This window comes from Lytechinus variegatus, chromosome 2 (genome assembly GCF_018143015.1).
Source record: "Lytechinus variegatus isolate NC3 chromosome 2, Lvar_3.0, whole genome shotgun sequence".
Lineage (NCBI taxonomy): Eukaryota > Metazoa > Echinodermata > Echinoidea > Temnopleuroida > Toxopneustidae > Lytechinus > Lytechinus variegatus.
In genome coordinates this window covers 8,201,178-8,224,923 of record NC_054741.1, presented here as the reverse complement: position 1 = coordinate 8,224,923, position 23,746 = coordinate 8,201,178, and the positions used below count along the sequence as shown (strand labels likewise).

The 23,746-nt window shown below is 35.8% G+C and overlaps 1 protein-coding gene across 2 annotated transcripts in view; it reads right to left on the bottom strand.

The window, feature by feature from the left end:
* LOC121407220 (enhancer of mRNA-decapping protein 4-like) overlaps window positions 1-17,468 on the bottom strand; it is a 44,416-nt gene extending 26,948 nt beyond the window's left edge. For both annotated transcript variants that reach the window (XM_041598186.1, XM_041598187.1), the window contains exons 1-7: window positions 17,127-17,468; window positions 14,690-14,711; window positions 10,938-10,983; window positions 10,265-10,332; window positions 2,347-2,458; window positions 1,244-1,343; window positions 538-721 (exon numbers count right to left, since the gene is read on the bottom strand). In XM_041598186.1, the coding sequence (XP_041454120.1) occupies window positions 538-721; window positions 1,244-1,343; window positions 2,347-2,458; window positions 10,265-10,332; window positions 10,938-10,983; window positions 14,690-14,711; window positions 17,127-17,286 (692 nt within the window). In that variant the 5' untranslated portion in view covers window positions 17,287-17,468. The remainder of the gene's footprint in view (window positions 1-537; window positions 722-1,243; window positions 1,344-2,346; window positions 2,459-10,264; window positions 10,333-10,937; window positions 10,984-14,689; window positions 14,712-17,126) is intronic.
* Between the last annotated feature and the right edge of the window lie 6,278 nt (window positions 17,469-23,746).

Sequence of the window (23,746 nt, the reverse complement as noted above, 5' to 3'; positions counted from 1 at the left end):
ATCATTAATACAGCTAACTTCAAGTAGTTGCAGAGACCAATGATTTTGAGAAATAGTCTTTAAAATTAAGGTCAACAGTTACCAAATTATCATAGATTACAAAATATATAGTTCAGGCAATTCACATGAAATTAATACAGTAAACCAAATGTTGTGAAATACACATGGGATGTCATTCCACTGGATTCACTTTGTAATTATGACCAAAAGCTGAAATATATGTTTACAATATCCAATAAAACAATTCATGATAATGTATCTTTCAGGGGAACATTTCATGAAATAAATAGTGATTTACACAACTATTGTTATAAGCTACTGTAAATCCTTGCATCTGATTGGCTGAGAGCAAAGTAGTCAGTGAAAATCACTGACAATTTTTTTTATGAAATGAACCCCAGGAAAAAGGCATGAATCTATAGAATAAAATAAAATCACATTTCACTTTCTGATATGAACATGATGGATCTGAAAAACATACAATGACCTCTAAACGTCTACATCTAAATGATTACTTCAAATCTTATTTTCACTCACGTTATTTTACCGCCTTCTTCCTTGATGTGCCAAACAGAGAGATTTCCACGCTGGTCAACGCAGCCCAGAATGTCCGCGTTGTGAAACGCAAAAGCAATGTCAACGATGATGCAAGAAAATCCTTTCAACAAGGCCCTGACTGTGCTGCGTCTGTTGAGAATCCTCAGGCCATAACCAGATTGTACTGAAAAGTGAAAAGGGAAAGGACAAATATTCAATATTGTGTAAGAAATATTCTGATTTAGTTTTCTATAAGAGGGGGATGGGCCTACACAAGGGCAGAAGGCACTGAGTTTGTAAACAAATTGAACCAATCCCAATAGAGTTTCAAATGTTTGAAACAAGATCAGAAAATAAAGGAAAATAAGACGACTAAATCTAATATTGGCATTTCTGTGATTGGTTGATACATTCAATCTCTTTATCATGCAAAAAAATACTCTGCATATCTTCAAAAGTATTTGCATACATGTATTTCATTTGTTTAACAAAGGATATAACTGTTAAAACAATATTTTGTGGAAAGATTACTGTAATCGATCAATAAGTAAAACACATCAATATGACATCAATATACATGTATAATATATATTCATAATTTTCAATACTAAAGCTTACATTGAATCAAATTACTGATTTAACTTTCCATTTAGCCTAACAATGAATATTCTGATGGAAAATAAAAGTTAACAAAATGTTGCCTTACTTCTCAGCACATAGACAAGGAAGGTATTGTTGACGGCTACTAGGTTTCCAAAGTAGTATTTGGCCTCCCATTCATAGTTCACAACAGGTGTAATCTTTACCTAAAGATATGAAGAATGGGAATTTGAAAATGTCAGAGTCAGAATATACAAAAAGTATACAGATCTTCAAAAATCTTAACATTGAGATGTTAAAAGATTGCTGTATTTCTGTACCAATTAGTTATTTCAAGAAACTCTACAAATTGAGCACAACATTGAGAACTATCAAAAACATCACCATCATCTTCATCATTCTCAGCAGCTAAAAATAACCATGAACATTACATTCATTGACCTCATCAATATCAAATGCAACATCACAATTACAGTCACATTTCCTATGAACAGCATCATCATCAAAATCATCCTAATCATCACCATTGTCATCACCATCATCAACATTAACATCATCATTGTCATTAACAATATCATCACCATCAATGAAATCTCACCATAACTGTCAATGCCATCAACAATAAAAACATCATTGTCATTTAGCAGGACCAGACCTGCCAACCTCTGGGAATGAAAAACAGTATTCTGTGATAAAAAAATGTATTTTTCCCAAAAAAGTGTATTTCATAATAAAATGCGTGGCGCACCCGCCCATCGCGGCGCTCAAGCTGAAATTGCTGAATGCAAGCTAAAATGTGCACTGCTCTTGCAGATGAAAAAAAAAACATTGAAACATGTGTATATCTCACCCTGGTTTTAACAAAATGATTGAAAAAAAAAAAAACAAGTAACACTGTACCTGAAATTACATTGATCTTAAACCATATTTGTGCAAGTTTTATGAAATAGAGACATATAGAGATTATTTTTCTCAATAAATTACGATTTTGTAAAAAAAAAACGTACTAAATACGCCAAAAACGTACTGGTTGGCAGGTCTGCAGGACCATCATCATTATCCTTGTCATCATTATTATCATCAACAATATCATTATCACCAACACCATCATTAATGCTATTATTGCCATCACATCAGTCACCTCAACCCTGTAAAAAAGTCTCACAAAGTCCATCAAGTGTCATGCAAAGGACAGTTCAAGAAACCCACCTTATTGCTACCTGGGATAGGGCTATCAACACATGATGCTGAGCTGGGTGTTATGTCAACCTCACGTCCATATATAGGAACTGACCCTCCACGATCATCACCTTCTAGGACACTGTACGACAGAGATAGACAGTACATTTCAAAAACAGAATCAGGCAAAGATATGTTGCGTAAAAGCTCAGCAACTTTCTTACAGTGTTCATGCGTACATGTACATGTTGAGACAAATTGCAATACTTGAAATACGTGTAATTCCATGCAAACTTTAATAAAGATGAAATAATCAAGAAATTTCCTATGTGTACAATATATTTGGCAAGCTGCAGATATCCAGTTAGATGATTTTCAAAGACTACTAATTTTTTTCATCCTGCACGTATGGCAAAGCGATTTTAAGACATTTTTAAGAACAAACAAATGACTAAAGATGCTGAAATGTGTGTAAGAAATCACAACATTTCTTGAAATTCCTGTCTACCTGAAAACACAAATCAAATTTTACATCTGGTGTTTTTTTTTTTATGAGTGACAACAATGGTAACTTTGTCATTATGGCAACTACCATAGTAACAGGGCTTGACAGATTTCCATGGTACATACCAGTGACCAAAATGGCAGAGTTACCTTACCATAGTTTTAACGGTTTGAAACCGGGCCCAAAATGCTTCTATACTGAACATTTCTGGTAAGGCTTCTTAATCAACACAAATTATGACTGTTGAGCTTCATAATTATTAAAAAAGGCATCCTCTGGAAATCATTTACATGTACAAATCTACCATGCAATAAATAAAATAAAAATAATAATTGTACATTTATACATTCTCAAATGCGTGTTACAATAATAAAAGGTAAAAATAAGACAAATACACAAAAGTATGATTAAGTTCTAATTTATGGAAAAGGGAAGCCTACTACTGTATCTCTATAAATCATGTAACAAAAATTGACTTATTTATTGACACTCTCTTGAAAAGGTAGTTTTTTTTGTTTATTTTGAAAAAGGTAATAGATAATGCAGTTCTCATTGAGGAAGGGAGACTATTCCAGAGTTGGGGGCAGCACTAACAAAGGCACGATCACCTAGTGTAATCATAAGGGGGGTGACTGTTAAAAGGTGGGTGACTGAAGAGCATGGTGTCATGAGAACTCTGGAGTCTGTATGACTGGGTGGGTGTAAGGTTTAGGAGTTAAAGGGGAAGTTCACCCTGAAGAAAAGTTTGTTGTAAAAATAGCAGAAAAAATAATAAAAAATATTGGTGAAGGTTTGAGGAAAATCCGTCAATGATTAAGAAAGTTATTAGAATTCATAGTTTTTAATTTGTGACGTCATATGCGAGCAGCACTCCTACAAAGCAAGTGGTAAAAAATCTTTTAAATGTCATTTTCTCAGAAAATTGAAAACGGTTTTTACTGTGCCTTTTGTATATCAATAGACAAATCATTTCACACCCGATCATAAATAGAAAACAAAATAAAGTCATCAGGAACCATACAAAATTTGAAATTCATTGATTTTTTACCATTCGCTATGTAGGAATGCTGCTCGCATATGACGTCACAAATCCAAAACTTTGAATTCTAATAACTTTCTTAATCTTTAACGGATTTTCTTCAAACCTTCACCAATATTTTTTATTATTTTTTCTGCTATTTTTACAACAAACTTTTCTTCAGGGTGAACTTCCCCTTTAATAGGAATTTACTGAGATATGTGAGATGAAATGCAACATCTTGATGAAGGCAACATCACATTGAGTGCTTTGACTGATAGTTTGATGGAGTTGAATTTCACAAGTAAAATCATTAAAAGAAAGACTGCATCACATGTTGCTACAGTACATCATGTACACATTTGTTGTAAATATCAACTATTTGTTGTACAGGTGGAAAAAAATAACACATTAACGCTGCATGGATTGTATGAAAAAATCTAGACATCTAGATTGAAATACAGATCCTCAGCTAATACATGTACATGTGCAGCATTCTGGATCAAAGTACATGTACAGATCCCACGTACAGATATAAAAAACTCAAAATAGTAACACCAATTACTAGTAGTGTATTTCAGATATGAAACGACTGGAGCTCCACAATTGTTTAGCACGACTGACAATTAGCCACTTTGCAGGAAAAATTTATTAATAAACTGACAGGTACCATGCTTGTGGCATATGTCTATTCACAAAGGATATAAACTAGAGCTCCATCAGGATTTGAACCCTAAATTACATGTATGTAAATCTATCATCTGTAGACTTAGCCACAAGAACACCTGTACACCAACATCAACAAACAAACATCAATTCTCTTGTCACATTACTGAAGTTAATCCAGAAGTTCTAGCAGAACAAACAAACAAAAAATGGAATTGAAAATTCCCAAACTGGCTGAATAACAAAAAACCTGCATCTGACTCTGGGAGATGTACCTGCAACGACTCCTTCCAGATTTGCGGAATGGTTTCGGAACGCCAAAGTATTCCCGAACAATTTTGAGCACGGTGGAAAGAAGGCGAAACCTGTGTGAAGGCATCGTGATCAATCGGTTCAACTCATTTTGACAGCTTATACTTAATATTTCACAACATTGCCACATGAGTCATCAAGCTAGGAATATCTAGCTTAGTCTTCCTATCACCATCCCTGATCTGACCCTCCCATGATACTTTTATCCCTTCTCTATACTCCATCTATCCCACTTTAGAACATACTTGAATGTATATTGCACCATCTGCAAGCTTTATTTCCTGACAAATTATCCTCATCATGCTCTATTCCCTAGATTAATATTATCTTTTCCTTTTTTTTTTGGGGGGGGGGCAATTGTGAGGGAGGTTCTATTATTGCTATTTTATTCATTGAAAAAATTGGTAATCTCGGCCTAACACGACAACTTATCCTAATGTTGATTGAAACACCCTTCTGTTTTACATTTCTCTTCACCAGCCATTTGCTTTCATTGATCTCTCTTTCTCTATTACTCCCACTCTCTCTTTTTCCTCCATCTTTCGTTCTCACATTATTCCCCACTGTCTAATTTCTCTCACAGCCTCTCACTCTGTCTCTCTCTCATACTCATGGCTACTTAAACATCAACATCCCCCCACCATTTCCTGAACTTCCTATACATTCATTGCATCCAGAGTGTCACTTGATAAAGCAAGCCTTTATGGCTCAGAATTAACACTTCTGGATTACTTTGATGGAAGCCTTGAGGAATCATCTCAAAGTGATGTATTCTGACAGCTACAAGAAAGTGATCATGCTTAGGGGAAGGGAGGAGATCTTCGGAAGGGAACAGAGTCTGGCCATAATTGATCAACGACTTCTTTGTCACCAAACGTTCTAGAAGTTAAAATCTCACTTTATTGTCAAGCAAATGACCCCCCCCCCCATCTCTAGAGACCTCTTCCTCTTGTAATGTTGCCTCTGATTCATAATTACAATTAGATTGCATAATCTATACACTGACTCTGAAATGAGATCCTGGTTCAACACAGTAACATGTCCAATTCTATCAACACAGAGGGTATTTGACAAGCGAGTCATGACCTACATGTAATCTCTAGAATAAAGTATGCCATGTACCCTGCTACCCAGTGAATATGATCAGACATTCATTTTCTCTTTTTACATGCCACAGGAGCTGAGAGACTCTTTATCAAGGAAAAAAAATAACCTGGTTTTCTGGGTGATTTCGCCCACAAAATGCTCATACGAGCATACAAGAACCCAAGAAATCCTCATACACTGCCTGCTCTTCATACCTGTAAAGTGTCACACCTTCCCTCCTTTAATTACAGCTTCTCTCATTTATTGTGCCATCCACGGGTCAACAGCCAATCAAAAGTTGTGCCATGTAAAAATGTCACAGGTAACCAAGGTAAATTATCTCAATATTTTCCACCTGACATTTTTACACTGAATAGGAATGGTAGTAGTACAGTAAGGGTTAGTTTGGTCACTTTGGTGCATACTAGTACTGGAACAGTGGAGTTCAAAAAGAGTAAGAAAATAGCAAAGATGGCCTGGGTCCATATTCATTTGCCAAATAAAAACATACCTGTAGATGGCCAAACTTTAACAGCAAGTCAGAAGCAAAAACTAAACTACATTTAATGATAATAGTACATGTATGCAAACATTTAGTGCTTGATATGAACACTTCAAAGCATTGCATACATGTATTATTACCCCAGCTTTGATCAGGCATTCAAGTACTCAAGATATTTCTTTCAAAGTGTATATATAAATCAAAGCATGCCACATTTGAGAGGTCATTCAGATTTCAAATCATCAATTCTGTATCTCTAAAATTACTCAAGACCATAGACTAACACCTTTGAACTCATTAAGACACTGGCACATTACAATAATCTCAGACAAATCATCAATTTGTAAATTATCAAAGCGATTTCAATTTCATTTCAACATCAAAAGTACATATAGATGTGAGATATTGGCAGTACTGTATATGCGAATGAACACATCCAAATATCAATATGTTCACACATGTAGATTTCGACGTCTCATGCAACAAATTAATGCTAAATGGCTTTAATGATCTTGATCTTGAGAAAAAAATAAGAAAATAACATTGCCACACCCATGAATTGATTAGCACTGCTAGTCTCAGGGAGGGTATATAATACCCATTCAAAGATTGTTAGCCTTGCTTCCAGACTACAAAATTCTATATAAAAATATTGCAAAATGACCATTCCTATTTTTACATCTGAACATCCGCACTGTTCTTATGAAATCAAAGTAAACAATGTGGTGTCTACCAGATTATGATAATACGGATGATACATGTATATCATACTGCAAGTTTTTCTCATTACCGGTAGTTAATTTGTCAGGACTTCAGCTGAAAGGATAGAAAATAATTGAACAAAATCTACAGAAAAGATATCCACACTGCCTGACTGTTGCTATTTCCAGCAAGCTATTGAACAACTTTTGTTTATAATACAATTATTGAAAAAAAAATTACATCAGTAGTATCATTGTACAAGCATGCTTACCATTTTTTACAGCACTGAAAAATTGGGATAACGCCCATCTTAAGTTCACTTTGTAAAAGTTCTGCAGAATACACTATGATTAAATGAGTATTTAACCAGATAGTGCAATTAATTTTAGAAGGCTTGAAGTATAAACAGTTCTACATAATGATCAATCTACATGTAATGAAGCACTAGTTTACAGAGGTCTAAATCAGTGTACTGAATTCTTAATGCAGATAAGATTAATCTTTTTCCATATATGGTATTCCATAAAATCATCAATTACAGGATATTTCCAATTAACATGCCATTTAACTATATGCAGCCAAAATGTCTCCAACACATGCATCTAATTTGTGCACTTGGAAGCAAATACTTAACTGCAAATTATATCTAGACTTGTTTAATCTCCTCAAAGAACCAGTCTGGATTATTTTCAAATCAGGGCAAAAACCATAGAAATACATGTACACTAACTTTTAAATATTGAGATACATATTTCTGTTTAATACTAAAGTTTGATTAAGTATTAACAGCTTTCAAACTAATTGACAGACAGACCTGCCAATACAAATATGAAACCATGTACATGTATATGAGCTCTGATTTATGAAGATGATATTTTCAGCAAATCAGAAGACATCCATATGTTCTACGTGTAGGTGATTTTTATTTCAGTTCACACTTGGTCTAAATGCAGTTGGTCAACATCTCAGATAGTCTAATGCCACATGTTAATTAATATTTGGTAAAACTGCCATTTGATATACACCACATTCGGTATCATACCCACTTATCATTTTAGTCTAAAAATTTCCAGGGGCAGTGATGTTTACCAATCTCATGTAGGATTATGACACCATTGGCATCTGGATTCATTCATTGCAGTCCTGCCTTTGGCGCAAGTCAAAATTTACATCACTACAAAGAATACCTATTGATAATCCAAGCGTTAACAAATTAATTGGGAGATGCTCTTTCAAGCCATAATGATTATGTGTCATGACATAATTTTCCTTAAAATGGGAATTTGTGAGGTGTCAAGGTTTTTTTTTTCACTCACACGGTATATTCTTCAGCCACTAGGCATTTAAAATAATGACTTAAAGGGGAATAAATCTTGGTAATAACATGGACGAGTGGAAGAAGAAATATTAGAATGGTGAAAGGTTGAAAGAAATCAGATTTGGAGTAAAAGAAATTATGAATGATTGACAACTAAGACCTGGCTTAGAGACTATTGAAATTTCAAATTGGCAACTTTTTAGTAGACTACATGTAGGACAAGTGGCAACAACAACTTTCCCCTTCGTCATGTTCTTCATAATCAGGATTTGTGGTTTTCTCCCAAGCCCCTGTTCTCTCAGGGCCTTACATTTACTACATTTATAACCTCATAAAAGAAAATATCGATCAAAGTGTATCTTATCATGGAAGAAACAGTCATTTTGTGAACTGAAACAAGTGGAGAAATTGTCCCTACCATCATCGCATCAATATCACAGATGGGAACAATTTGAAGTCCCCATACACATCTATTACAACTTCATTACTTTGTTTGTCATATTTTGATCAAACTTTCACATATCTGCTTCTCTGAGTTTTCTTCTTTCTTTTTTTTAATGATTTTCCACTTGGGTCAGATTCCCCTTCTTTAAAGTCACATTTCAATTTATGTGAAATACTCCCCAGGTGGTCCTTTCATTAAAGGTAAAAGACAGTAGTTGCATTGCAGCAAACAATTATTTCATGAGAAAGTCTTTTTAAATCAAGGTTATTGTCAAAATATTATCATATATTTAGATCTGGTACATTATTGTAAACTAAGTAAAATCATGAAATCTTAGCTCAAAATCAATAATTCCGATGATCACTAACACAGAAAAGCATATGTGGGACAGTGTATTACTATTGCTTCAAAATATGCCCAACATTTAATGGAATTCTGTGCTTATTTTGTTCATTTCTTCTCAGCAATTACGCATATTTTCCAATGCTTTTGGCATACATGTATATTTTTTACATACAGAAACTTTGGTAATTTCATTGGATTCTGTTCGAACTCCTGTTGAGATCGTTACCACAACTGGGATTTATCTTAAAGCATTTCGCAATTATGCATGAATTTATTGATGACTGGATTATGAAGTGCCACACGAGTTCCTAGGAATCCCTCAATTTTTAACCCATTGGCTGCTGAATTCTTTAATTCTAATACACTTTGTACACGGAAACCAATTCCAATCAGAAACAAGTTAACTGTGCCTGTTTTAACCAAAGGCAATTAAGGTGATCACTAGGCTTGGGGCACATCTCAACTGCCTTCCTGCCAGTGAAATTCAACAGAATATCATTAAAAAGGATTGCCTTGCCCTACTGAGGGATTAACTGCGAAGCCCTGGGCATTCCCTTCAGAACTTATTCATAAGACATCACAATCTCATAGTGCCCTCCCTCAGAGGACTTCAGATGGGGGGGGGGTTCAAAATAAAGAATAAAAACATTTTAAAAGGATTATCAAATGAACCTGGTGCATTGCTATATCAATGCAGACATTAGTTTTTGTTAGGTATACTTGAAGCCCTGCAGTTAGAAATTACCATAAAAAACAGCATCAAAATCAAATTGTTGTCAGGAATAGGCATAGGCAGAGTTGTCAGAGATGCTCCAGCTGCAGTTCACCAAGTAACACATGCAAGGCAATGGATTCAGTCTCTATAGATGTTGACGCAATGACATCAATTCAAATGGTCTATATCGACTTTGTGACTCAATATAAGGACAAGGGCAGGAAAATGTGGCCTGAACTTCATCACTGATATGTAGATGCGAAAACAATGTGTATTTTAATTACAACTATAATACAGAAAAATGTTGTTTTTTCACAAATAAGATAGTACTCACATGCTCTGTAGGACTTTCTTATCCATTGGCATGATGTCTGCTAGTGCTGTAGCATCAGGTAGTAAGTTCTGTTTACATAGAGAAAGATGAGCATAAATCATTTGAATTATTTTGTTTATTGGGAGGAATTTGATTACTGACGTGAGATATAAAAGGGCTAAACAGAATAACAGATAATAAAGCTTCATTATGTCCAGAATTCATGTACCAGACTTAATTACGGTATGTTCTGTTCTGCAAAATATTCCAGTTACTGTACAGTCACATTTACCCTACAGTGTACGGTGGCGGGGTGGCCCAATAAATGGCGAGACGGTGCTGCCCGGTGTCTGTTGAAACCAGGTACATTGATTATTGTGTATGATGAAACAGATCAAGCGTTAAAATCAGCCCCGCAGTCAATCACTGAGCTTTGTGTTATACTGGGGGGGGGGGTTCCACAAAGATTTAAGTATGACTTAGAGTCACACCTAATTGCCTAGTTGTGTGTGGTATAAAAGGCATGGCATTGGTCAGATCATGCCAGGAGGACGTGCACAACTGTGTATTGATCAATAAGATTGCATATCATGTACACGTCGGCATTTAAGTGCAACTTTAAGTCATTCTTAAATCTTTGTGAAACATCCTCCTAGTCAAATAAAATTCTACTTGAGATGTCTGTGTAACCTACCTTGGCAGACTGGCTGGGCATGGCATTCATGACAGCAGGGTCACCTCTGAAAATAAAAGCAAACTGAATTTAAGAAAACAAACTCGCTTAAGAGCAAACGAACCAGCAGCCTTTCATAGCCCACCTTAGGTCTTCATTTCTGGCCAGGGGGCTGTTTCATAAAGCTGTTCGTAAGTTAAGAATGACTGGTGAACCTTTATTATGTGCCAAACCACCACCAATTAACATTTTGGTGTCACAGCTTTATGAAACACCCACCATGTTTATTACCCATAATGCAACATTCTCAACAGTGTAGTCTTGTGACATAGGTCCACTTGAATGGTTAAAACACCAATTCAATGCTCAATACATTATATCCAAAAAATCATATTATCATGTGGCAAATCAGGTATATTTCCTCTCATATAAATATTTTAGTTTGTCTACACAGATAAAATGATAGGCTAAGTTATCATCTGTATCAATAACAGTTAGTTTGAAAGGTATAAGACCTAGCCATTTATAATAACAGTCAAGTTTGCTCCCCCCCCCCCAATAAATAGCTCGAAGCAAGAAAACATTGTAGACCATACCGATAATGCAGGGCTCCACACTAACCCATTTTTTCTACTGGTCCAACCTATTCATGTCGGACCAGTAGATACCCAGTTTTTCAAATTTTTACTGGTCCGAACCTAAAATCTACTGGTCCCAAAAAATAAAGAAAACATTAAGGCGCAAGTTTATTTTTCTAGCCTTTCGTTACCCCCCCCAAAAAAAAAATGAAGGAAATGAAGGACAAAAAGAAAGCAAGACCGAAGCGAAGAAAGACAGAAACAAAGAAAGAAAGAAGGAAAGGAAAGGAAAGGAAGGAAGGAAGGAAAAGAAAGAATAAAAGAAAGGAAGAAAAAAAGGTAAAGAAAGGATAGATGTGAAGGAAGAAAAAAGAAAGAACTAAAGAAGGAAAGGAAGGAATAAAGAAGGAACAAATATAAGAAAGAAAGAAAGAAAGAAAGAAAGAAAGAAAAGAAAAGAAAGAAAGGAAGGAAGGAAATGAAGCAAGCAATAAAGAAAGAAAGAACAAATCCAGAAAGTAGTAAAGGAAAGAAAGAAGCAATAAAAAGAAAGGGTAACAGGAGAGATGGAAAGACAGACAAAAGAAAGAAAGGAAGGATTGAAAGAAGGAATTAAGGAAGAAATGAAGGAAAGGTAAAATGATAGATAGAAGGAAGGAAATAAATAAAGGAAGGAAGGAAGGGAAGGAAAGAAGCAAGCAATTATAAAAAAAAGAAAAGGTAAAAGAATAGATGAAAGGAAGAAAAAAAAAGACCGAGAGACAAAGAAAGGAAGGAATGAAAGAATAAAGGAAGCAAGCAGTCAAAAAAAAGAAAGGAAGGTAAAAGGATGTAATTAACAAAGGGAAAAAGGAAAGAACAAGACAGATAGAAGAAAGGAAGGAATGAATGTAATAAAGAAAGGGCTGGGAAGAGAAATAAAAAAAGAAAGGGTAAATAAATGATGGATGGAAGAAACAAAGAATGAAGAAAGGGGTAAAAAGAAGGAAGGAAAGAAAGGAAGAAGAAAAGAGATGAATATAGGATGGATGGACTCAAAAACTAAAGAAAGAAAATATCAAAAAGAAAGAAAGAGAAAGAGAGAGAAAAAGGAAATAGAGAAAATATTTTATAAAAGGATAGAAAGAAAAAATGAATTAAAGAAAAAAGGGAAATTAAAAAAAAACAGTAACAAAAAAATCGAGGGAAGAAACAGAGAAAGATGAAGAAGGAAAGAAAGATAGGAAGAAAGCTAAAACTATAAGAAATTTATCAGTTTCTTTTTGGCTCAATTAAAATAGCTACGAAAGAAAGTCAGATACCAAGTGTATCAACACACACATAAATGCATATGTGGGGCTATTATGTATTCAGACGATATCACCCGAAACCCGATCTGTTTGAACCAAAACAGAAGTGAAAATTTCTCCTTTTACTGCTTACGAATGACAGAGTTGCTCCAATTTTTAGGAAATATGGACATTATAAGAGCCTTTCATGAGTATGAACCTTGAATTTTGACAGTTCTGTGAGAGATTTCTGCCAGAGTTTAGCCAGGCTTCGTTCGTGCGGCCAGTGGAGAATTTACCATGTGAGCTGTGTGGCTGACTACATGTACACAGCTGTATGCATGCTGTATAGTACTCTAGTAACACGTGCGATTCATTCTGTGTGTGAATGGCTGAATTTAACGGGGGAATGGTTTGCTGTGAATTTGACCATTTCTGGAAAAGTTATTGGCCCAACAATGGTTTTTATTGCTGGTCATGTCGGACCCTTAAAGGGGAAGTTCACCCTGAAGAAAACTTTGTTGCAAAAATAGCAGACAAAATAATAAAAAATATTGGTGAAGGTTTGAGGAAAATCCGTTAAAGAGTAAGAAAGTTATTAGAGTTCAAAGTTTTGCATTTGTGACGTCATAAACGAGCAGCTGCCCCATGTGTTATGTAATATAAAATGCATGAATTTCAAATTTTGCATGGTTCCTGATGACTTAATTTTATTTTCTATCCATGATCGGGTGTGAAATAATTTGTCTATTGATATACAAAAGGTACAGCGAAAACCATTATCAATTTTCTGAGAAAATGACATTTCATTGATTTTTTACCATTTGCTATGTAGGAATGCTGCTCGCATATGACGTCACAAATCAAATAATTGAAATTCTAATAACTTTTTAATTATTTGATGATTTTTTCTCAAACCTTCGGCAATATTTTTTATTATTTTTTCTGCTATTTTTACAATAAAGTTTTTGTCAGGGTGAACTTCCCCTTTAAATCCTGCTATTTTTGGAAAAATTACTGGCCCGACAATGATATTTTTTACTGGTCATGTCGGACCAGTAAATCTTCCAATTTCCGAAAATCTACTGGCCCGACAGCGATTTTTACCGGTCTGGGACCGTCGGACCGCCGCTAGTGTCGAGCCCTGGATAATGTAAGAATTATAACAGGAACTGATCTTGATACAAAATTGCATGTTGGAATGTTTGTGCCCTTAAGTAGAAAGGCAATGAAACATGTACCTCTTTGCAAAATACATGTTTTTATTATGGCAGCTTTGCCATTAATGGAAAAGACCATAATGCCCAATCCATATTAATGATTTCACTATTTTATGAGACAATTACTATACATGACTTTTAAATGTAAAATTAGAAGGATGAAAACCTGGCTCCACAAATCCTGTAATTTACCCACATCAAGAAAATCCAGGTTGTAAACAAATAACGAATCGAGCTGAATGCATCAGTGTAAATGCAGACATATGCAGTACATGTACAGTGAATACATGTATATGTACATATACAATACATGTAAGTGATTTTATGTTGCTCATATATAAGTAAGAAGTTCTGAAAAAAGTACTTTATTACTACCCATTCCAATGTCAGAAAGAATGACTGTGAGATACATGAATTGTGCAATCTACCAGATATGATTTATCTGGGGATTCCCCTTATTCCTGGTACTACCTGTACAGGATAACAGGAAGTGCAGTAGTCCACTTGTGTAAACCCAGCATTCATGAATGCTTCAACCCATTTCCACCTCTGTGCTCACTCACTGCTCATTCTGCAGAGTGCAGACGGAGTGAACCATGTATTTTATATTCAATGCATTGCTTGTAGTTGAGAAGCACATACATGCAATGCATTTTCTTGATGAAGTACAAATAAAAACATACATACATGTAGCACTACACACTTACCTGTTGGCTTGTGATGACAAATCTGTACAACAACGGAGGGAAATGAAAGGGAGAAAACAGAAGGAATAGATGGTAATTTGGTAATTCAATTAAATTCAAAGTGGGAGTTGAAAGTTAATCTGAAAATTTACCAGTTTTGGAAGTATACAATTTCTTTACAGAGTCACTTGACAATGTAAAAGCATACAGCATTCATTTTTATTTTAGAAAAGCACTTTAGCAGCCATTTAGAATTGCAAAACTATTTATGGGATAGAGAAGGTACACTGGAAAATTCTTGAATCAAGTTAGAGTTTTCATTACAAAATGTAAGGGTCTGGTCAGAATTAGGAATAGCTCCCTCTTTCCCTGAGTTTTGTACAATCAAAAACATTCATTTATCACAATCTTGGACTATAAATCCCCTAAACACCCCTTTCAGACTTTTTAAGTGTCATATAATATAGTTCTCACTCATACATGACTTGATGTCACCTTCATAGAAAAGTAAGTCACTGAGGTGTCACACCTGTAATTATTTCCCCACAGATATAGCACTAAAACAAAATTCACACAAAATAAGGATTAAATTTTCAACTTTTACCACTAGACCAATTGATGTCAAATTTGTCATTCATGTGCTCTAGATATTTACCTCCACTCTAGGTTTTTTTTTTCTAACCCTGTTTTGCATCATATATATTCTTGGTAAGAATCTTATAAATTTGAGGGTTACACGTAATGCGCATATTAGTAGCTATTAAGGGCTTTTCTGGAGACACAGAGAGTAGAATGATTTGATAATGTAAATATTAATGTGGTGCGCAGGTTCCCAATACTTTGTTGAGTAACTATAATATTTTTCTTTGCACATTGTTCTCCAAAGCTCCTACAATGTACAATGTACAATCTACATCAATATTCCAGTGCAAAACCAAAGATGTAGCCTTTAAGTAGACAACACTTAGACCCCTACTCCACTTTTATTAATAGACATTTTCCCTGTAAATTTTTCTTTGTTGATAGATATTAAACAAATTTCTTGTTTCTTTATGTCAACATCCATAAGTGTTTTTGGAGGACAGTTACGGTATTACAAAAATATAAAAGTAAAGGGTTATTGGCAGTTCTTCTATTCTGATCATTCACATGAACTACTAGCACAAAGGCCTATTGTTCTTCAACATCAAGAATTTGTTCATATCTATCCATACTATAGCAATGGCACTTCAGAACAAAAAATATGTAAAATTCTAAAAGAGGAATTAAAAAAGAAACACTGAACTTATAACGCTGAATTCCATCAGAATTTTTTCCAGGATGGGTTTGATCCACGGCCTGTTCAAACTTTCTGTATAAGATTACAAGTGCTTCATTCAGCTGGTACTCTGACGCTAGAACATTAAATTCCTTAGAAAAGAATAATTATAATTTTTAGATGCATGCCATGGTGGAACGCTGTGGAGACTGGAGAGTAGACCAATTTATGTAATCTTTTTAATTTAAATCGAGGTGCATCAATTCTGTTATTTTTACACAAAGCAGGTTCAAGGAATATTAAAGTGCACACCTATAGTCTTGACCTTAACAAGGACATGTTAAGATGACAAGATGTTAAGAAGATGACAAGAACACTTCATTAAAAGTAAACTTCTAAAAATATGATCAACATTTCACATGTTCTGACAAACTTTTCTCTGCGAAGTGCTATTGCTAAACCCAATTTTGTTTTTTTAACTGCCAATTTATGGCTTGTTCTGCCAAATGACTTCTTCAGTTGAGGCGCTAGTGAAAGACTTCCTTATGTCGTCTCCACTAATTAAAAAAAATACTTCTCCAATACCCCCTTCTTTGTCTTTCTATTTTTTTCTTCTTACTTCCGGTGGGAACCTGGAGTGAAACCTTTGGCTGCAGAACGAAGCATCTCCAGTCTGTCGCCTTACTCACTGAGCTAGCAGGAATTGTTGAGAGCCATTGGTTTCATAACGGTTATCAACCGATATTACAACTAGTCTTCTCTTCAAGAGTATAGGGTATTCATGGTATTTATTTTTATGACTAAATAAACCGATGCCATTGGGAATTACACACACCCGAATTTTTGACGGAATAAAGCCATATTTTGGTATGTATCCAACTCTTCCTTCTTAAATCTCTTAGATATATGTTAGATAATTCTTGATAAACCTCCATATTTGTTTGTTCAATTTTAGTGGAGGGGACATATGGAAGTCTTGCCGTCGCGAGAAGTAGAACTTTGCGCAATAATACCATACATTTCTAGTTTCTTTCTACATGAAACAATTATTAGTCAATATCGACTAAAACATTTTGTCCATTTCATGTTAAGTTAGTGTTAAGTTAGTGTTCGAGACCATTTCGGGAGCACAGCTCACTCCCCCCCCCCCCCCCCCCTTCTCCCTAAGCCGGCTTCATTCCCTGCATGCTCCATTCATACCCGACACATTTTGTGGCGATGCTCCGGATCCAGATCCAACTCCCCCGTTGTTTGACTGATTTGGTTTTCCAACATTCAACATGTCCTTTAAAATTTGTGAGGCATCTCCACCGCTAAGTAGCCTGTTTAGCTGACTCCCACTAGTCGGGCCTGGCTCCATGATGAAATCAACCCCGATTTCGTCGATGCAGGAAAGCTGTTAAACAAACCCTAAAACTCCTCCGAAAATTAGAGAGTCTGACAGCAGGCTAAAGTTATGTGTGTAGTCGTCTAGACCGTACCGACCATGCATAGCATGCATAGACAGTGCAGTACAGCCTTGAGTACAGCCATAGACAAAATACACGCGCGCAGCTCGCTCGCACGAGATAAACTGACTGAGCAAAGACACTAATATGACTGAAGAAAAAGTATCATGGTATCCTATTACTCTATTTTCCCTTTTTTCCGCTGTAGAGACAAGGATCGGAATGGGGGGCCGGGGGGGGGGGGGGGTGCAAATTAATCAGATAAGAGAGCAAGACAAAATGGTCAAATGTCCAATTTTCAATTTTCCCATAGCGATCCCTTGCTAATTCATATTAGATTCTCATAGTCTCCATTAACCCCCCCTTATTCTTGGTGCAATTGGGCCATGAAACGCGAGGGGCCATGATCAAGCGATGACCCCCTCCCCTTCTGATCTCCTCTGGATCGCATTTTCCTTATGATACAAACTTCAAGTCTGCATTAAAAATGTCCAAATGTGTCTTTTTTTTATAATATATTATTTGTTATGATTGAATGACCTACTTTCACCTGACGATATCTATTTTTTTCAGTTGCCGTCTATGCATCATTTTGTTTTCATGATAATTAAGATTTTTTTCTGCGAAAGTTAATATTATCCCTATGTTTTTCTAAATTATTAAAATTCATCATATACTGCAAAGTATTTTCACCCCCCCCCCCCTTAATAAAAACAATCATGCCAGACCACTTAAAGAGACAAATTAATGGAGTTCTTAAAGGGGAAGTTCGATATCACTCTAGAGAAAACTTTGTTAAAAAAATAGCAAAAAAATTAATATGTCTTTGGTACCGCAAAAGATTCAATATGTCAATTTTTAAGGCTTTTTTAAGAAGGAAAAGATAGAAATATTGGTGAAGGTTCGAAGAAAATCCATTAAGAAAAGAAAGGGTAAAAAATGGGGGGGAGAAGAGAAAGAAGAAGAGAAAGAGAAAAAAGGGGGAAGAAAGAGAAAAGAAAAAAAAGCAAGGATGCCGAATTGATGTTCTACATAGGGGGGCGCCAAATCGCTGTTTTACCATGTGCCGAATTTACGTTCGACCAAGGGGGCGTCGAATTTATGCTCGGCATAGGGGGGCCGAATTTATCTTCAACCCAGGGGGGCGCCGAATTTATATCCGACATACATGTAGGGGGCGCAAACTTAATGTTTCAACTCGGGTTGCAGAGTTGAGGTTCGACATAGGGGGGGGGGAGCCGAATTTAAGTTCGACATATGGGGGGGGAGCCGAATTTAAGTTCGACATAAGGGGCGCCGAATTGATCTTCAATTAACAAGGGAGGTGCTGAATCGACGTTCTGTTAGGGGCGCCGAATTTATGGTCGACCTATGGTGCGCGCCGAATTGATGTTCGAAAAAGTGGGATGACGCTGAATAAGAGCACCAATTTAATGTTTGTCCTGAGGAGCCAAATTTATTTTTATCCTAGGTAGAAGGCGCCAAATTCTTATTCGACCTTTGTGGCACAATTATTTGATGTTTGTCCTGGGGCGCCAATTTCACTGACCAAATTCAGAAGTGCTTAGAAAGTTCAAATTTTAGGTTAGAATATCAAAAATTTTCATATCGTTCTTTGTGTTTGAATCAAGGTGACGATCAATCCTGTTAAAGATTAAATAATGATGTTCAACTTTGGTCGAAACATTAAAAAAATATTTTAAAAATCAATAAATCAATCATGATTAGCAATAGTGCTTATATGTCAAAATTTTAGGTCAGAATATCACCCGGGAATATCAAACATTTTCAGCTCGCGCTTCACGCTCGCATGAATAGAGATACACCTCCTGTTCATGATTACAAAAAGTGCTTAGAATGTCCAGTTTTCATTGGGTCGGAATATTTTGAAAATTCTAAACTCGCGCATTGCGCTCGCATAAAATGATTTTTTTAGATACCCACCATGTTCTTGATTACCAATAGTGCTTTGAATGTCAAAATTTTAGGTCAGAATATCAAAAATTTCTTGTCCGCGCTTCACGCTCCCATCAATTACAAAGATACCCACCCTGTTCATGGTTTAAAAAAAAGTGCTTAAAATGTCAAGTTTTGGGTCGGAAATAAGAAATCCCTATGATAAGTGCTTAGAACATGTAGAATGTCCAACTTTGGTCGAAATATAAAATAATTTAAGCTCGCACTTCGCGCTCACATAAAATGTTTCGTTAGATAGGCCTACCCATCATGTTCATGATTACCAATAGTGCTTAGAATGTCAAAATTTAGGTAAGAATATCAAAAAATTCAGCTCGCGCTTCACGTTTGCATGAATAAAGATACACATCCTGTTCATGGTTACAAAAAGTGCTTAGAACAGTTTTGGGTCGGAAATTCAAAAATTCTCAGCTCGCGCTTTGCGTTTGCATAATTATGTTGAGATAAATACACATCCAGTACTTGATTACCGAAAATTATTATATACGTATACCCATCATGTTCACGGTTTTAAAAAGTGCTTAGAATATCCGATCGGGAAAACATATATATGAAAATATTTTTCCACCCCAACCCTTTAAGTGAAAGTTGGATCCGCACAGTGGCGTAGCTAGGATTTTTTCCCCAGGGGGGCACAGGGGGGTCCTTGCTTTTTCAGGGGGGGCACCGGCCATTTTTCCGGTGTGTGTGTCCACAAGGGTGGATCCGACTTTCGCCAATAGGGGACGGGGCCCGAAATTATCTTCACCTATATCAGTCACTTGTTAGTTTTATTCTTATAAAACAGCATAAACATAAAATAATCTCATAAGCCTTATAAATAGTGCGAGCGCGAAGCGCCAGCGATTTTTTTTACTTTAATGTATTTTTTCCTGAAATTTAATTTTCTGGGCAATGTTATGTGTGACCCTGAACAAGATTCGTATGTACCCCCAAGCGCGAACAGAAATTTTTATCAACTGTTCTAGCATTATCGAAAAGGGACCTGTTAAGGACTGCTTACAGTTACCCACGAAGACGGTATATATTTCAATAATGCGAGCGCGAAGCGCGAGCAAATTTTTTTACATTCCGACCTAACAAAAAAAAAGGTCATTCTAAGCACTTTTTGTATTTATTAATGGGATAGGTATGTAACTAAACAATTTGTAAGTCACAAATAGGATAAAGTCAATCCTGTCAATTGGGTGTCATTAATAATGCGATCGTGAAGCGTGAGCAGACAATTATTGATATTCTGATGTAAAACTGGATAATTTAAGTACATTTGAAATAAAGAACATGCACGCTATTGCGCATGTTTTATATTTAGACCTAAAATCTGGGCATTCTGAATACATTTGTTTAATGGAACATTATGGAATACACGTAGACAATATGAACTTGGCAAATCAAACAATGTGACCACGCAGCGTGAGCTTAAAATGCTGATATGTAGACCATAAAACGGACATTTTACAGAGCACTTAAATTTGTAAATGAAAAAAAATAATAATGAAAGCTCGATGTCCGAGCTAAAATATGTTTTGCATATTGACTTCAAAACTTGCTCCACATCAGCCTATTGAGCAAAATCTGAATCCCATCGAACAGGCAATTATGGCGCGAAGCGCCAGCAAAAATTTTATATAGTAACATGAAAAGATTTTTTTTTTTATTGCAAGTCTTCCCCTCACATTATTTCATTCACTCGTCTTCCTCCTCTTATTTTCCTCTTCTTTTTTCTTCTGTCTTTCTTCTTTTCCTTTTTCTTTCTTCTTTCTCCCTTTTTTCTTTTCTTTTTTTTTGCTCTGCCAATTTTTTCTGGGGGGGCACCTGGGGGGGGGGGGCACCCCAAATCTCAGGGGGGGGGGCACGTGCCCCCCAGGCCCCCCCGTAGCTACGCCACTGGATCCGCATCTGGTAAAGAAATACAGCTCCCTTTCACACAATTTTAGTAGGGCCTACTCTGATGAAAGTTGAAACCACAAAGTGCTTAAAATTCTGTGTTTTCATGGGACCGTTTAATACAAGCTGATCGTAAGTTAAGAGCGACTTAATAAGAACGACTGGTGATCCTTTCTTTTTTACACAGTAAAAACACTGTTTAAGATTAATACAACGCTGTTTACTATATGAACCTTACAGTAGTTGTTAAACAGTTTAAACAATCATGTTTAATTTATTGAAGATTATATATTGAAAATTAAACTTTGTTGTTTAAGATTTAAACACTTGTTTAAACTGTTTAAACAATTAATGTAAGGTCCATATAGTAAACAGCGTTGTATAAAAGTTTTAAACAGCGTTTTTACTGTGTAGAGCGTAAGAAAGGTTCACTAGTCGTTCTTAAAGTCGCTCTTAATTTACGAACAGCTGCACCTGGACCCCCTGGACGCAATTATTATTTTTATTCATGGATATTTTTTTTATGAACACATTTTGGTCTTCGATTACCGTTTTTTCACGTGATTTTGAAATAAAATAATTCAACATGGATTTAAGCATGGACCTACTTCGATTGATTTTATATATATATATACATCTCACAAAAAGTCACATTCGTGTTTAGCGTATTGGGCAAAGGGAAAGGCCCCATACCCCTTCCCCCATTGGAAAAAAATCAGGGAAGCTGGGAAGGAGAAAAGGAGGGGGAGAAAGAAAAAATGTGAGGAAAAGGGAAAATATAGAAATATCTTATTACCAAATAAGAAACGCTTCATTTAGACGCATCATTTTAAAATTTAATCAAAAGTTGCATGTTGTTCCATGTGTACACTCCGTCGTGGTATTGGGTCGACCACAATCAAAATCAAAAACTCATGTTTGGCTACACTAACCGCTGCTGCTGCAAATCGTCTTCTTACAAGTTAATAAAATTCAAAGTTTCCATTATTCTTCCATGGGGGAGGGGATTCACATCTCTATGATTCATTGTCATACCTCCACGATAGACATGTGCGTTGATTGCACCAGGGGCGGATGCAGGATTTTCCAAAAGAGGGGGGGGGGGCATTTTTGTATAGGAACAAAATAACAAGCCCCCAAATTTTTACTCTCATGGTGATTTATATCATGAAAAATTTGACAAGCAAAAAAATAAAAAGGTATTCACTAGTGCATGCACGACATATTCCCTACCAAATGTTTTTTTGGCTCTCAAAAAGAGCATACTGAATACAGTGGCGTAACTACGGGGGGGGCATGGGGGGCACGTGCCCCCCCCCAATCGGCTGGCCAAGAAAAAAAAACGGGGAAAAGGAGAAAAAGAGGGAAAAAGGAAGAGAAACGTAGTGGGGGAAAGAAGAAATTGTTATTTATCATAGTGTTATATTATATTAAGTTATATAACATAAGAAGCATTTTTTCACAACTTTATGAAAACATTATTTGCTTAATTGTGTCTTCATTGTTCCTGGTGCTCGCATAGACTTTTTAACGAGATATGTAGACCTGCTGTAGTAAAGCCTCCCGTTTTCAAATCAATATACAACAAAATAATATATTTCCTCGCAATTAGAGTTATTATTGTTTTAAGTAGTGATATATTCATCTTTTACATGACTACTAAAAGTTATTGCCCTATTTTAAGGTCTTAATATAAAACACTTCCTGTCCGTGCTAACGTTCGCATTAGTGGATTGGTGAGATTTCTGCTCTTCATGAACTCCTAAAATCAGTCCTTAAAATATCAATTTTTCTGATCTGAATATCAACAAATTTTAGCTCGCGCTTCGCGCTCGCATCATTTGGTTAGTGAAATACGTGGGTTTTAGTAGTGAATTCCTACAAACAATAGCCTTGGAATGCCCCTCTTCATGTCTGAATTTCCTATAGATTTTCAGCTTGCGCTTCGCGCTCGCAGTATTTCATTAGTGAGATGCGTATAATAATCATGATTACGATGACTTCAAAAAGTGCTCCATGTGTTTAGATGTAATTCTAACAAAATCAGCAAGCGCTTGGCACTCGCATTAGATGACTATGGTGAGATATGTATACTCTGACTTAATGGATTTGTAACTATAGTCCTTAAAATATCCATGTTTGTGGTTAATTATATACAAAAATTTCAGCTCGCGCTTCGCGCTCGCATCATTTGGTTAGTCAAATACGTAGGGTCTTAGAGAATTCCTACAAACAACCCTTAGAATGCTCCTCTTCAGGTCTATATTTCCTAAATTTTCAGCTCGCGCTTTTGCGCTTGCAGTATTTGATTAGTAAAATGCGTATGATAATCATGATTACATGACTACAAAAGGTGCTTCATGACTGTGTTTAGATGTAATTCTAACAAAATCAGCAAAGGATAGCAATAGCATTAGATGACTATGGTGAGATATTTATACTCTTAATGGATTCTAAAATATAATCCTTAAAATTTCCTTGTTTAGGGTCAGTATATACAAAAATTTT